The sequence below is a fragment of the Struthio camelus genome, chromosome 3 (genome assembly GCF_040807025.1).
Source record: "Struthio camelus isolate bStrCam1 chromosome 3, bStrCam1.hap1, whole genome shotgun sequence".
NCBI classification, from domain to species: Eukaryota; Metazoa; Chordata; class Aves; order Struthioniformes; family Struthionidae; genus Struthio; species Struthio camelus.
This window is the reverse complement of record NC_090944.1, coordinates 116,164,313-116,178,767: the sequence shown is the minus strand read 5'-3', so window position 1 is coordinate 116,178,767 and position 14,455 is coordinate 116,164,313. Positions and strand designations below refer to the sequence as shown.

Sequence of the window (14,455 nt, the reverse complement as noted above, 5' to 3'; positions counted from 1 at the left end):
CGAATAGCCACACCGCAGCTTATTCTCATTTTAAGGTTACTCTATCCTAAATCAGTGCTTCCGATCCTCAACTTATGGTAATGAACTTTGGGCAGCAGGACATTAATTCAGGTAGGAAATGACAGTTTTAGTATTCTGAGTGTTAAGTTTTCTATCGAAAGGGCAATGTCCCTTGTAAGTTAAGTATCTCCATACCCATGGGGCAAATATTTTACCAGGTACTAATTTATTTTGTATCCTTTTAAGTGTGTTTTGTCTGCCTGGCCGTGGAACTTGGAAACGTTGTCTTTTTTCCTCCTTGCAGTGATGTGTATGAATGCAGCGGGGGAGAAAGTGCGTGCTATATCGAGGATTATCGTTCCTGGTTGTTCCTGCTCCTTCCACCTCTTTTGTCTCTGCCACTCAAGCCAATTTCAGCCATCCGCCGACTCTCATTTGGGATAATAGCCTCTCTTTTTACTGTTGTCTTGTCATGTTTGATTCGGCAGCACAAGGGTTTTAAATTAGCCAAAATGTTTGCATGCTGGGCTTACTCTGCTGCCACTACCAGTTGTGGATCCACTAAACCACTTGATGCTGAAATTGATGATTGCTCGGAAGGAATAAGAAATTGTTGGTGGCTACCGGGAAGATTCATTCACGCCGAGCCCCTTTTAAGCAACATAGAGGGAGGGAGAGAGAGATTTCCTTCATTTTCCTGCTGCCTGGCTGGTGGTTGTATTGTGCTTGTGCCAGGTTCCTGCTGAGTGATTACAGTCTTGCTAGGCTGCGTAGTTCCTGTGATTTTGAAATAAAAACAGAAGAAGAAAAAAAGGGGGTGAGGGAAGGAGGGGAAAAAGCTCTGAAGATCTGCAGTTAAATTCAGTTGCTGTGTGTTAACTCATTGGCCCAGGAGCGCTTGTATTTGTTTTTTTTTCTTATTTATTTCCCCTGGCTTGAAGTTTATGTTAGAAGGTGTACCCACTCAGAAGGCTTTCTGTATTGGCCTGCCTGAGTTGGTGGTGATAAACCACAGCTGGGTGTAAGCAGCTTTTAATATTCTCTGGGTTAAAAAGGGACTCATCGTTAATAGGATCTGGAATCACCATGAAAACACAAATCTTCTAATGACCCCTTCCCCCCAGGGCTTACTATTTTTTACTTTTAATATTAGCGTTTGAAGAGATAGAGGGCCAGAATTTCCAAAAAAAAAAAAAAAAAAAAAGAGGGGGGGAGGGGAAAGAAAACATGTAGTGCTGAGACACTATTTATACCAAAAAAAAAAGAGAGAGACAGAGGGAGAGAGCACATAGAATTAAATGTGAATGGCTAGAGTAGCACTAGTTATGTAATTGTGTTTTAGAAGTCTATATAATCACACATGCAAAGTCAGATACATCTTTGCTCACTTCCATTAAGTGGATTTGGTTTCTTTTTAAAAAGACGGCGTGTTTTGGCATTCTTTTGGAATACTCTCACGCTAGCTATTCTGGCACCAGCTACTGTGTTACAGAATTACTCCTAATAGTAATTCAGATAGCCATATGGTAAGAGGACAGTAAGAGTCCTGTGCAAAATGGCTCAGGATATCCAAAGGCAAGTACCATCTAGTAGAGAATAATAAAAACTGATTAAAAAAATACCTCCGGTAGCCATGGATGCAGAATGTAAGATCCTAGCCACTAAGAAACATGGTTTCAAAGGTATAGTTTGTTGTACAGTGTCACAAATAAGATGCTAAATATTATGCAAGCAGGACTATGGTTGCATAGCATTCAGAGTAACAAAGATGTTCTCATTTGATCTGATATTGCTAATATAAGTAGTACTAATGTTCTAGCACTTTTTTCCCTTTTTTTTTTTTTTTAAAGCTATGTGTTCTCTGGCATTAGGTACCCATTTTCTGGTGAAAAATAATCTTGTAAATTTGAAGGTGTCGGCATATGACTTTATTTCTCTCTGGTATGTAATAAATCATGAAGAAATCATGTGAATGACTAAAGCTCTAAAAATACGAATCTAACTAAGAGCATGACTCTCTAGGGCCCAGCAGTGGAGCGTGGTTGTGCAAGTCTAGCTCTAAAGGTTTTCGTTTGTACCAATTAACAGCAGATTGGAAAGTCAGGCGACCATGATGGGTTTAGTCCTGTTATCTGTCTCTAACTGCTGTACTGTTCAGAACTGCTGATTTCTCTGCAAAATCATGACATATGTATTACAGGAAAATGTATTGGTTGAGAGCTAGTGAGAGAGTTAATGCAAAGGATAATAAGTAGCTAAGGCTATGTCCTCCAGTAGTCTTTGATGTGTTTTGATAATATATGGGATGGGTCAATCTGCCCTATTAGCAAATGGAGCCAGTTTCTGCTCTACGTACAAACTAGTGATTTGATAAAGCGCTAAATTAGTTTTCACAAGGTATTAGATGTTAGATACTTAATGGGATCATCATGCTTTTGCTACACTTGGTTAAAATATGTTCTGTAACAGAAGCATGAGGCAGCATGACATTTCACCGGCAAAGGAAGCAACTCTTGTGACTGAATCACGAGTATAAGAATCGTCAAGGCTGCCAAACTGTCATCTGTGTGGTTTACCAACTAGTTTTCCCTCTTTTCACATCTGCAGAGTAGGACTGTGTCCTTCCCTTTTCTCTTTGCCTCCTTGTGAAGCTGAAGCCACCAGTGCTTTGAAGTGTATTTTTATCCTTGGAAGCAGTGCTGCAATAGTGCAAATAATCATAATGCTATGAAGTCTTTCTGCCTCTTAGAGACTAATACTATCCTCCTCCATAAATGCTGGGAAGTTCCCTAAACCTAACAGCAGAGAAATTACAGGCTCAGATCTCTTCAAGTAAATTTGAAGAAGAAATCTAAGCAAAGTATGAAAGAAAAGGTTTGGTTCTCTTCGTTGTAACACTCCACAACTGTCAGTGCATTCCCTGTGTGCCAGCCTTCAGCTAGTGTTTAGAAGGTGATACTGAAGTAATAGTGATAATCCAGTGGAGCTAGTTACATTTTTGCAAAGCCAAAAATACAGTGGTAGTAATATGTCACATGAGGAACATGTTCCTCCCCTCATATTCTTGCCTTCTTCCAGTTTATAGGTGGGGAGCCTGAGGAAAAAAGAAAGAAACCTTCCTCAGCCCATGTGGCAAGTCTGTTTGTAAAACAGGTCTTAGATTTGAGCATTCCTGTTACCTGAGCTTATGTTCAGTCTACTAAAGCGGTCGCCTTCGATTAGACTGGTGACAATTTTATGAGCAGTTTGCCCACTATCAAAGAAAAGGCTGTAAAATAACAATTTTTTTTTTGAGTTCTGTGTTTTTTGTCTTGCTAAATAAAAATCTAAAGCTGCTGACAACAGTGTGTGCTCACAGCTACTTTCAGAAAGCTATGCTTTAAAATTCATTAAGCAAAAACCATTTTGTATTGGTCATGTGAGTGTTTAAATCTAATTTTTGCTGATGTTATTTTTCCCCATATTTATAGATATTGTTCTTAATTACATTTGAAATGCACAAATTTATTTCCTCTAACATCTTTCTACTAATAGAAGTAGCCAATCCTGAATGAACATTGCCGGGCTTAGCCCTTCTCCCAGCACTAGGGAGACATTCGTACCTTTTTGTGAAACGTAACAAGAATGTCATATATAAAATTATCCTGTTTGAAAGCATAGAAGCTGCATCCCAGTATAGATCGCAGTGGAAAATGACTCAAAATTACATGACAGCTTCTCCCCCGTTTGCCCCCCTCCTCCTTTTTCTCAGCCTGCTTCCCGGTTTGGCTGCAGCACCGCGTAGTATATTGTGACATTTTAGTTTACTGTTACTAATAATCCCTTTGCTTGTTTCATTAGCGTATTATTTATAGAAGCGTAAAAGGGCAACTAGAGAGCTTAGCCTCGGAGGTGGTGCTGCGGAGGTCCCACAGACTGAAACGTTCTTTAAAAACGATGGATCGAACCCCAGCTTGAGCAGCGCGTTTGCCCGCCCGGGGGTCGCGTTTCGGCTCTGCCTGCCCACCCTCGGCGGGAGGCTGCGTTGACGGTGCAAGGCAGCCAGGCAGAAGCCCAAGCGGAGCTTTGGGCTGAAATGCTACACTTTGAAACCTGAGAGGCTGAGGAAAGGATGAACTTCAGACGCTGGGTGTGCACAAGACTCGCCAGAAGACTTTACCCCGTAACTCCTCCGAAGCTTACACCTGACGAGCCGCTCGGAGCTAGAGGGCTGCGTTTTCCCTAATAAATTCCTTTTTGAACCCACTTGTTAGTCAAGCGTTGTGCACACTAACTACAGCGAGGGCCCTGTGTCTTGGGCATAAATTACTCTTGTGTGCCACTGTCTCTGAGCAGCCCCCCAGTTATGGATTACTTTGTTCTCGACTTGACAGGAACATAATTAGAACTGTTGATGAAATCTACCAAATTGTTCCTCCGTGGCCTCAATGGTCAGGAAATTTGGCTGAGTCGTATTTGTCACCGACGTGGAGGCTCTAAACACTTCATATTAACTATGTTATTAATGTGCCCTCTAATCTGTCCATGAATTGGTAGCACTTGAGGTGAGCTGCGCTCTAATAGCGCCTTGTGATGAATACGCTGTGATGGTGTTAAAAAGTTTCTAGAGGGTGGGGAAAAAGAAAATGTTAATCTCGCGTCAATATTTCTACGTTGTTTCTTTTCCTCTTTGTGCATGTGGTTTTTTTGTTCTACTTACTCATGTGTTTATTAAATGGTGATTCATTTAGGCTTTGCATTGACAGACCGTTTTCTATTCTGTAGGATTTGCTGACATTTGGGCTGTTTCATTGCCAGAGGAGGCTTTGTGTGTCCCAAAGGAAGTGAGTGATCTGGCCATAACAAATCCTGCCAAAATATTTTAACACCGTTACGATATTCTAATGCAATGCGTAGTGAATGTGACTAGGAAAGGATGGTGAGTCCGTGAAGGGGGTTCGTTCCCGCTCGCGTGCGGTTGTCTGCTGAAATGAGCACGTATGAGCCCCTGGGGGTGGTGGGAGACTCCAGCCAGTGATACGCGTTTTGCCTCTCCCCCTTGAAGCGTATCGCTTCAGAGGAAGACTAAACGTGAGCCATCGCTATAAGCAAAACTTTTAAATTTTCATCCTGTTCTTGAATCGCGCCAGGTGAAGTAAATGCATTTTAGCCACTGTAATTGTTCAGTAAGTTTAAAAACAAAAAACAAAAACCCCACACACTACAGCTAGGCACTCACAAACGACAAAGGTATTAGTGGCTGAAGGTCCTAGAAGCGGACAAGCTGGTATCTTGGACGCCTCAGAAGGGGAGGTTTTGTTTTTGAAGAACATTGATGTGATCCTTACCTATATAAGTAACTGTTCTTAGGTAAACTGCTCAACACACAAATGCTTGAAGAATTTTCAAATGTAGTGTTTAAGGGGTGAAGGCAATTCTGACAACGTAATGTTTAGAATGGAGCTGGAACTATAGAAAAACAATAACTTAGGTCCTTGAGCTAGTCTCTAAACAAGCGGGTAAATTAGCTTCTGTTTTTCTAATACCTTGGTAATTTGCCTATATTAATCTGGAATTCCCCCATAACTTGCCTAAAGTTCATATTTAGCGAGAATTTAAAGCCTGCAAACATAAAGCAATTCAAAATGATGGTTGCTATTCTGCAATCAGCATACCTCGGCTGCCCAGAATATACCGTTCTGGGTTACCTGCCTCTTGCAGTTTGCTTCCATACCAGCGCAAACTCGCTTTCTTTGGCCATTCTTAATTCACTATATTTAGGAATAAACAAGGCAGTTGAGGGTCTCTATCAGCAAGCTTTGTTGATAGGGAGAAAGCTAACAAGAAATAGAAGAGTAAGTGCAGCCTGCTGGCAATTTGGTAAGTTTCTGCTCGCAGGCAGATACTTCCACTTTTAATTCCACTTTTAATTCCACTACTGTACTGAGTTTCTGACTGCGTCAAGCTATTTGTGAGATTTTTTTTGACCTGTGGCCGTCAGGTGCCCAGAGAGACATAAGTAAAGTCAGGCCTTTCACTGTTGATGACGTTTCCCACTTGGATTTTCTCTATTGGTTTGTCTTTGAACGCATTTAATTTTTGTTGGGCTAACTCAAAGCTGCCTCTTCCCTGTGGCCATTGTATACGTTGTTGCCCGCTTCCTAGGAACAATGATGCTGTTATCAGCAGGAGGGAAGTGTTAACCTGGGACGTATCAGTTTTTAATTTTAATATTTGTAAATGAAAAGGGAATCTAACTCTTTAACTTTCTCATGCAAATAAATCTATTTCTAGTATTGAGTAATTTAAGGTTTTTTTTTTTTTTTTAAATATAGTTGTCCTCTCTGGAAATTAGGATCAGAATCCAGGATGCTCAAATTAGATGTTAGTGCATACAGATACTCTGCTGATGACTCTATTATTAGAATAAAGTAGGCCAATATTTTCCTGTATCTATTTTTCCCCTACTTTTGTATCTTTTTGTCTCACAGTTCATCTTGTCCACATTTTTCTTTTCTTTAATTTCTCCCTTTAATTCATTTCTACCAAAGCCATGGGATCTTGGAGGGCTTTCTAAATAATTAGATCTTGCAACTTATTTGCAGTGTGTTCAAAACTGTATTGCATTTTCTTTTGTTACAGTCTCATTCTATCACTGTTCTAAAATGGTATATTATTTGGGACGTTCTTACCCAAAAGCATGCTTTATGCTGTCCTGGCTGTAGTCAGTCTGTCCTTCTAATACACATTCACTGCTAAGATTTTATTTTTTTTCTGTGAATGAGCGTTTTATTATTGTTGTGAGGCTACTAGTTTTCTGTTTGTTTTCAGTTTCTAGTGGGAATGTTATGATATGCATTGTGTATGGCCAAACATAATTTGTTTCATTCAGTACACCACAATGTATCGTGAACAGAGGAGCCTCCAAGAAAGCTTAATTCTGATTTTACTTTTTGTGTAAGAGTAGGAAGCAAAAATATTTCCATGGAAATCAAAGCATTTGCTCCAATCTAAGGAGAAAAGAAAAAAAGATTAATATCAGAACTGGACCCTGGAATATTCATTTGATAAAACTGTGTGATGTTAGTGTCAGCTGTGGAGTACATATGCTGGTAGATGTTGGTGTTTGAAATAAGGATTCATAGTTAATCGTTATAAGAAATAGGCTTATCACTTCATAAACTCTAGGAAAGACTGTTTTCTTTTCCAAACATTTAAATTACTCAGCCATTTTATACATTAAAACCCAATTATAACTTAGAGAGTATTTCAAAGCTATTTCCTTTAGGAACTGTACATAGACCAATGTTTTATCGCTGAGTGGTTCATATTCTCAGCTGAAACGCTTTTATTTTTTTCTAACAAAATAGGGTTTGAAAAATGTTCGTTACGAGCCTGGCCCATACAAATCCTTAGTAACCAATACCACCTAACTCATGTACAAGTGCATAAATACATGCAGACACACAAATACGCTTTTATACCATGTGTAGACAGTTCTGTAAACTCTTTTTTAAAGTGCTTTATGCTTTACAGGAGAATGTCCCCCCTACAACTAGCAAAACGAAATTCCAATATGGCTAACAAACACCAGAATAAGGCTTAAAAATACTTTATTTAGTTTCTCGAAAATGGTAATGATCAGGGAAAAGTAGAAGTTTATTCAGTCACCTTGTTTCAGCTGTTTTACATAGACTGGATGCAGAACATTTCAGAAAGAAATAAAAAGCGAAATGCCCTGCAGGATTTTAGAGAATGAGAAGGACCTGCTGCTGAATGGGGAAGCTTGTTTTAAGCACTGCCTTCATGCTCCTTGGTGCAAACTTAATACTAACCTGGCATATATTGGTGATGTTTCTTCTGAAAATTGCTGCTGACGTTTCCTCAAAGTGCACAAATCCTTATTCTGTCTCAGAGTGCAGCTCCTATGGTATAGCAAACCAGATTTGACATTGTCCAGCTATGAAGCTGCATGATGTTTGACTTATCTGAGGTCACTGCATTTCAAAAAAAATACTGTCTAAAGCAACAGAATAGTTTTTCAGGTTATTCCTTTGAAGGCTGTTTTCTGAGCAGAAATGTGCATGTGCATCAGATCACACTATTCGAGAGCAGGAAAAGATCATTGTGGTTGTATATAATGTATGCAATGTATATCTAGGGGTGTTTTGCAAGTATGAAGACCCAAAAGCTGCACATGAAACTAACACGGTTGCATGACTACTTACCAAAGGAATGCTTTTCCTGACTGTTTCTACTGAGTGCAGTAAGGTCCCACAGCATTGTTCACCTGTTGGGAGTTAGTAGGACAGTATTTGGTAAAAGTTGTGTTCCCTAATCAATGCTGTGGGTTGCAAGGAGTTCAAAAGGAAGTTCTGGAGATGGGGAAAAATCCTACTTTAAAGGCCAATTAAGAAAAGTGGAGACCAAGATTTCAAAATCAGGAGCAGTTTTATATATACTACTGTGGACCTAGGGTCCCTACATAAGAAAAAGTAAAGCAAACTGATAATAAAGACAGTTGCACACGCCTTGCACTGTCTGTCTTTCAGCAGAGCTTGAGCTGAGCTAAGAGTCCAGTGCTTCTCTTCCTGAAGAGCCTATAAATTAAAGTTTGCAAAGATATTAAGATTTACTAAGTAAAGTCATACTTGTCAATAGCTGCTCTTGTTAGATATTTAAAGTTCAAGTGCTTGTTTGCTTTAGTTAAGTGCTCTGAAGTGCTTCAAAAGCATTGGCCCATTTATATAAACAAATAGAGAAACTCACTGATAGTCTTCCCAGTCAGAGTATGTTACCCAATATTTGGAAATCTTTCCTTGGGTCTGAGAGGGATTTGCACCACCAACTTCTAATATATGCGAGTATTTGTTAATGAAGTATTATTTTAGATTCTTTGATTAGACCTTGCTGATGTTCGCACACAATTTCTGTCACACACGGCCATGAAGAAATAGAGAGGCGGTCAGTTAGTAGCTCGGAAGTATTTTTATCCAGAACATAAGTGTGACTTGAAAGGAACAAGAAACTGGAAGCCCGATTTTCTTTTGGATTATTTGCAGTACTGGAATTAATAGTTTTATTTCTCCCATATTTTCTCCCTTCTGCTCAACTATGCTAAGTCAGAAATCTCTTTAGTTTTTAGCATCCAGTAAAATTCGCAAAGGAAAAAACAAACGCTTAGGTAAAGCTGAGCTGAATTTATTTGTCGGACTTCAAATATGTTTGAGGTCAATGATGTCTTCCTGCCTCTTTCAGGGATCTAGTGCTGACAGTCATGCAAACAAATACAAATATGCTCTGGGAAAGCCCTGTTGAAATGCATATGATCCTTCACAGAAAGGAAGGAACCTGCAACGTTAAGAAGATTGTCAAGGTATTTACATGCTTCCCACAGTGTCTACTAGTTGTCCTCGTGACAACAGCTATACCATAACAACAGTGCTCTTCTGCAGTAACATCCTTTGGCCTCGTGATGCTTGTGTTATACTCAAAGCCTAGGAATGTCATAAAATGGAGTATTGAAAGTTAGAAGAAGTCAGCAAGCCATATTCTCTTTTATGTTTATAAACAAATAAGTAGTATTTGGAAGACTCACTGGACGTACCTTATCCAGTAAGGTCCAGGCAGTTAATTCCAGAAGCAAAAGTAAACCAAACACTGCGCAGCTACCCGCCAAAATGCAACGTAATGGGAGCACAGGGGTTTAGCTGAGTTCGATCTTAAAACTAAAACGGCATCCTTGGTTAAAAAAAAAAAAAAAAAAGAAGTTTGTCCTAGTAATCTGCGTATGTTTTCTTTTACATAACCAATGTACCCTCTGTGAGATTCAGAGGGTGTCATAAGCAAGCGAATTTAGTGGTATTGCTAATTTAAGCTGCATTTAGTAAAACACAAGTTTGAGATATCTTATAAATCTGTGAATGTGGCATAGTTTGAAGATTGCTTTTGTCAAGTTTGATTAGCTCAAAGAGAAACCTTTTCTAAATATTGGCAGTGCGATTAATCAGGTAGTGCAAGGCCTTGAATTATTCCTCGTCACAGGAAAACAACATAATATATTTTCTCATTCGGTGACAGTTAAAATATAACTTTTAAGGATTTAAAACGTATATTGTAAAGATTGGACCAAATAAAAAAAATCTTTCATACTATTCTTTTTAAAATTGACTTGTAATTTTCCATATTGTACTTCACTTTTCATAACATGTTCCCATCTTACAAGCTGGTAGTACCAACATCATTACAGTGAAGGATGTTCTCATTATTGACTCCATTCTCAATTAATTATAAGTTTGTCGTGTTTTAATGAGTAGGATTAAACTTTCATATTCCGTATTCACGTTGCTTGCTTAGAAACTTTGAAGAAGATGGTTAAACCATTTCTGAGTATGAGGAAACAAGATATTGCCTGGTCACATTAGAAAGTGTTCACAGTGTTTACAAACATTTGTAGAAAATCTTTAGTGGCTCTGTGTTTTGGAACAAAGTTTTAAAATTGTGACAAAAGCTCTTCTTTAATAGCCTTCTCTTTCACAAGCAGAAGTTCTTAACTAAAATAAATAATCACATTAATAATTCTATATTATGTCAGTAAAATACGGGATGTCGGAAGGAAGAATAACACTAATGTATTTTGAATGTACCCTAATTTTTGCAGGCTGCTCCTTGTTCCTCTTTTCTTCAATAAATCCAAAGATTTAGTCCTTCTATAGCCTTATTTTTAAAAATGAACTGGTGGTTGTACCTTTACTTAATTGCTCTGTTAAAAACAAAAACGAACAAACAGAAAAACCTTACCTTACTAGTACAGATCAAACGCTTTCTTAAAACGCTAATTCTTTTGCTCTTGTGCATGTGAAATACATAAACAGTGTGAATACGTTCCAGCTCTTTTGTTGTCGCAGAGTTCCCACTGACTTCAGTATAGCTGGTTCTTTTCCCCCCAAATCTATCAATAATTATTATATACCAGGAAGCAATATGCCCCTGTAAGCGTGCACTCTGTGTAAATAGACAGGTATCACAAGGTGGCGGTGCACTGGCTTGGTGGCTGTGTAAATCACAGCAGGTTCTTACCAAAAGAAAATCCTTCCTTAGATATTTCTACATTGGTTGTTTAGTGTGTATCAAATTAAAACAATAACCTTCCAATCCGAATAGCAGCGACAACTGCTATTACAGTTTGACTAAACACACGTGAGCGTAATTTGAAGGGGGTCGAAGCGCCGTATGCCTTCCCAGATACAAACCTGAAGTTGTGGTGAGTGGACTATGTCTAGTAGCAACCTGCCCCCAGGCCAGGGCTCGGCAGGCCTGTTGATTGCAAGTAGTCCGTAGCTGCCTTGGGTTGTTCAGGTTTTGGCAGAACACGGCCGTGCGTCTCATTTAGCAGCTTGCTTTCCGGGTGCCATCGCCTGCCCTGGTGCTCGTTCACCTCCTGAAAGTTGTGACAAGAAGCGTTATGGCAACAGTGGAAGTTTCTTTCTGTATGTGGCCACTGTAATTTTCACATAGGCAGCTTTATTTAGCAAGTCCCCATGTATGTTTTACTGCTGCAAATATCTCATGTTTGGGCCTGTTGGTTTTGCATCCAACCTTTCTGTAGTGTTGAGATTCTGAAGCCTAAACACAGAGTTAAACTTGTGTAAAACCTGCCTGATCTCAAGCTCAAGCTTTGTGCATCAGTTTAACATGGTGTGAACTTCTTGTTACCTGTTTGGGGGAAGGGGAGTAACTCTGTTATGGCTTTATGCTACTTGAAAGTAATTTGGTCATCTCATGCATGGCAATGGAAGCTTTATACTAGACCTCCTCATCACCCATCCTCGTGCACATTTTGCACATGTATCATTATTATCATCAGCATCTGTCTTTTCACTGATGATTTATTCGTCTCCAGGTCTCTGTCCCTTTATACAATACTAGATCTAAAATTACCTCTGTCTAGAGGGAGAAGCATGATCTCCAAGATTTAATACTGGTTTCAAGATTTTATTGCCAATGACTAAATGTGAAATTGCCTTAAATTAACCAGTAATTATTTAGAATGAAGCAGTTGGAACGAAGCAGGAAAGAGTTAAAAAAAAAAAAAAAAAAAAAAATCCCTTTCCCAGGCAACTAGACTCTCTCCTTCCAACAAAGCTGTTGCAGGAGGTTTCAATGGTATGAATAAATGTATTTCTTTTAACACTTTTGTTGTTTAAAATGCTATTGTTTCATCTGAGGTGTGAGGAGATGTGCTAACCTTGTCAATGTGGGTGCAGCAGAGCAGAAATGATAACTGTATATACATTTTTTTAAACAAAAATACAGGGAGAGAGAGAGCGTGTGTGTGCGCGTGTGTGAGAGAGAGAGAGACAACTTATTTAAATCCTGAATACAGTCAGACCTCATATGCATTGTTAAAAAAAAGCCCTAAAGAATTGCATATGGATTAGGGGGATGAATATTCTATTATTTCAGTCTGTTCTGCTGATCTTCTTATTGTGACTTTGCGCTTCAGAAATCTGCCAGGAATTTGGCTTTGCTGTACTAGGCAGTAATTTTAAATGTGTATCAAGCACTTGATAGTGTATGATTTGCGTGCTGTTGCATTCCCATTCCCTAAATTTTCCACCAATTTATTACTTTTTTCATACTGTTTTAATATTTCAGGATGATGAATATATACAGCATCATTAAAGGTAAATAAAAAATGCATGAAATTAAAAAATGGAATATTAGATGTTTCTTTGCTGTAATCCCCAGGTCCAATAGGAATGAAATGTCTCTGTTCTGTCAAGTAATCCCTAAACATGATTAGGGACCTTGTAGTTTCCACATAGCCCACATAATATTTGTATCGTATAAGCCTATTTATGTAAGGTTTGAGTAAAAGTTGTTATTAGAAGACCTATAAACCTATTTTACAATTCAAAAAGATATGCTTGCCTCTTAATCTCTCTTCTTTTATTATTTTGCCGGAGTTGATGGCAATACGTCTTTAATTCATTTTGCAGAATTCTGTTACATCTTTCGGGTACTTATGTGTGCGTTAGCTATCCCAATGAAATGTATTTTTGAGATATAGGACTGAGTTCAACAGTTCACCTCCTTCTGTAGCTTCTCCTTAAGGCTGAGTTGGAAGGGACATGCAGTTCTTTCTAGGTCTTTTCTTCAACATCCGAGTTTAACCTGAACCAGGGGTCAGGAGATGTGGGGATTGCTTTTCTGATTTTGGGGAAGGGGAGATGGAAAGGGAGAGAGGGGATTAATTTTCTCTGTTTAAATAATGCGGTATAGATCAGCTTCTAGCAGCATCACAGAAAGTTTTAGAAATCGGTTTTTGATTTGACCAGCCAATAGTATGGTTTGGGGGAGAAAAAGCTAGATAGAAGGCGAATGTGAAAAAAGTTTGAAACGACAAACAAATAAGAGGAGAGAGGCAATAGCCGTCGCTAGTTCAATTTCATTACTTCCTCTTGTGACACAGCTCTGGGAGGGTTGTGATAACCTCCCACTTCCCACGCAGTCTAAACTCTGAATGAGTCTGATCGTTCACATCTGCTATTCCCAAGCCACGGACCTAATTTCACTCATTGTTTTCTGTAGGCTTCCCTCTGAGGCAGAGTGCTGGAGATGTCTGCTTTTTAATGAATCTGTTGGTTTGGTACTGAGGAGGTCTCCCTCTTCCTTGCTTTCCATAGGTATCCTATATGGTCTTTGGCAAGGGTGTTTGCTAGCAGGTCCTTGCCTCAGTTTCTTGCCAATACAATAGGGGTACTGGTAATCCCATCTTGTGTGCTATTACGCTAAATTCGTGAATGTTCTGCGGTGTTCAATTTCCATGGTAACCTAGGGAGAATCTATAAATAACCAAAATAAAAACAGTAACTTACACGCTTTTATAGTTTGACCAGACATCCACTAGGAAAATATTTTCAAAGGATAGCAGGGATCAGCTGTGATGGTTCTGTATTTCACATAGGCAATTGGAGGCTATAGTAATGTTGTGTTACCCACTCAAAAAAACCTACAGAAATACACCCGTATTACTTCTGTATTGTCCTGAAATTTCACTTTTATTTTCAGCAGTTAGGATGGAATTTGAGCAATAGCTCTATTCTTGTATTTATGAACTGTGAGAAGCAAAACTGCTCACTGCTGAGCCCAGGGATCCTTTTCCAGGAAAACTGAGATCAATAACTGTTATCAAGTCTACATTTATAGGGAGTGTTAAATGACCACAAAGTCCTGATGTTCATCAATTAATATGGTGTGCTTAAAATGGCACTGTCTGTTCTCCCCCCGCCCAGCCTCCTGTAGTCAGAACTTTTGAGCTTTGCTATCATTTTAAGCAGTCACTTTCAGTTATTAGGGAGTATGTGTGTGTGTGTGTGTGTTTTTTTTTTTTAAACTGGAGATGCCATAGTATATTGATGCCAGAGCTTAAAGGTAACTGACGTTTTCCCTCACCAACCTCCTACTTCCTGCT

The 14,455-nt window shown here is 39.0% G+C and overlaps 1 protein-coding gene across 17 annotated transcripts in view; it reads left to right on the top strand.

Moving 5' to 3' along the window:
* ESRRG (estrogen related receptor gamma) overlaps positions 1–14,455 on the top strand; it is a 413,394-nt gene that overhangs the window by 169,166 nt on the left and 229,773 nt on the right. The window contains exon 2 of one of the 17 annotated variants that reach the window (XM_068939853.1): positions 4,765–4,823. The exons of 15 other annotated variants lie outside the window; for them this stretch is intronic. Coding sequence is in view for 1 of the 2 variants with exons in the window: in XM_068939844.1 (XP_068795945.1) it covers positions 4,884–4,918 (35 nt within the window). In the remaining variant the exon portion in view is untranslated. Of the gene's footprint in view, positions 1–4,764; positions 4,919–14,455 lie in introns of those variants that run through there. One more of the 17 variants, XM_068939844.1, reaches the window with a different exon arrangement.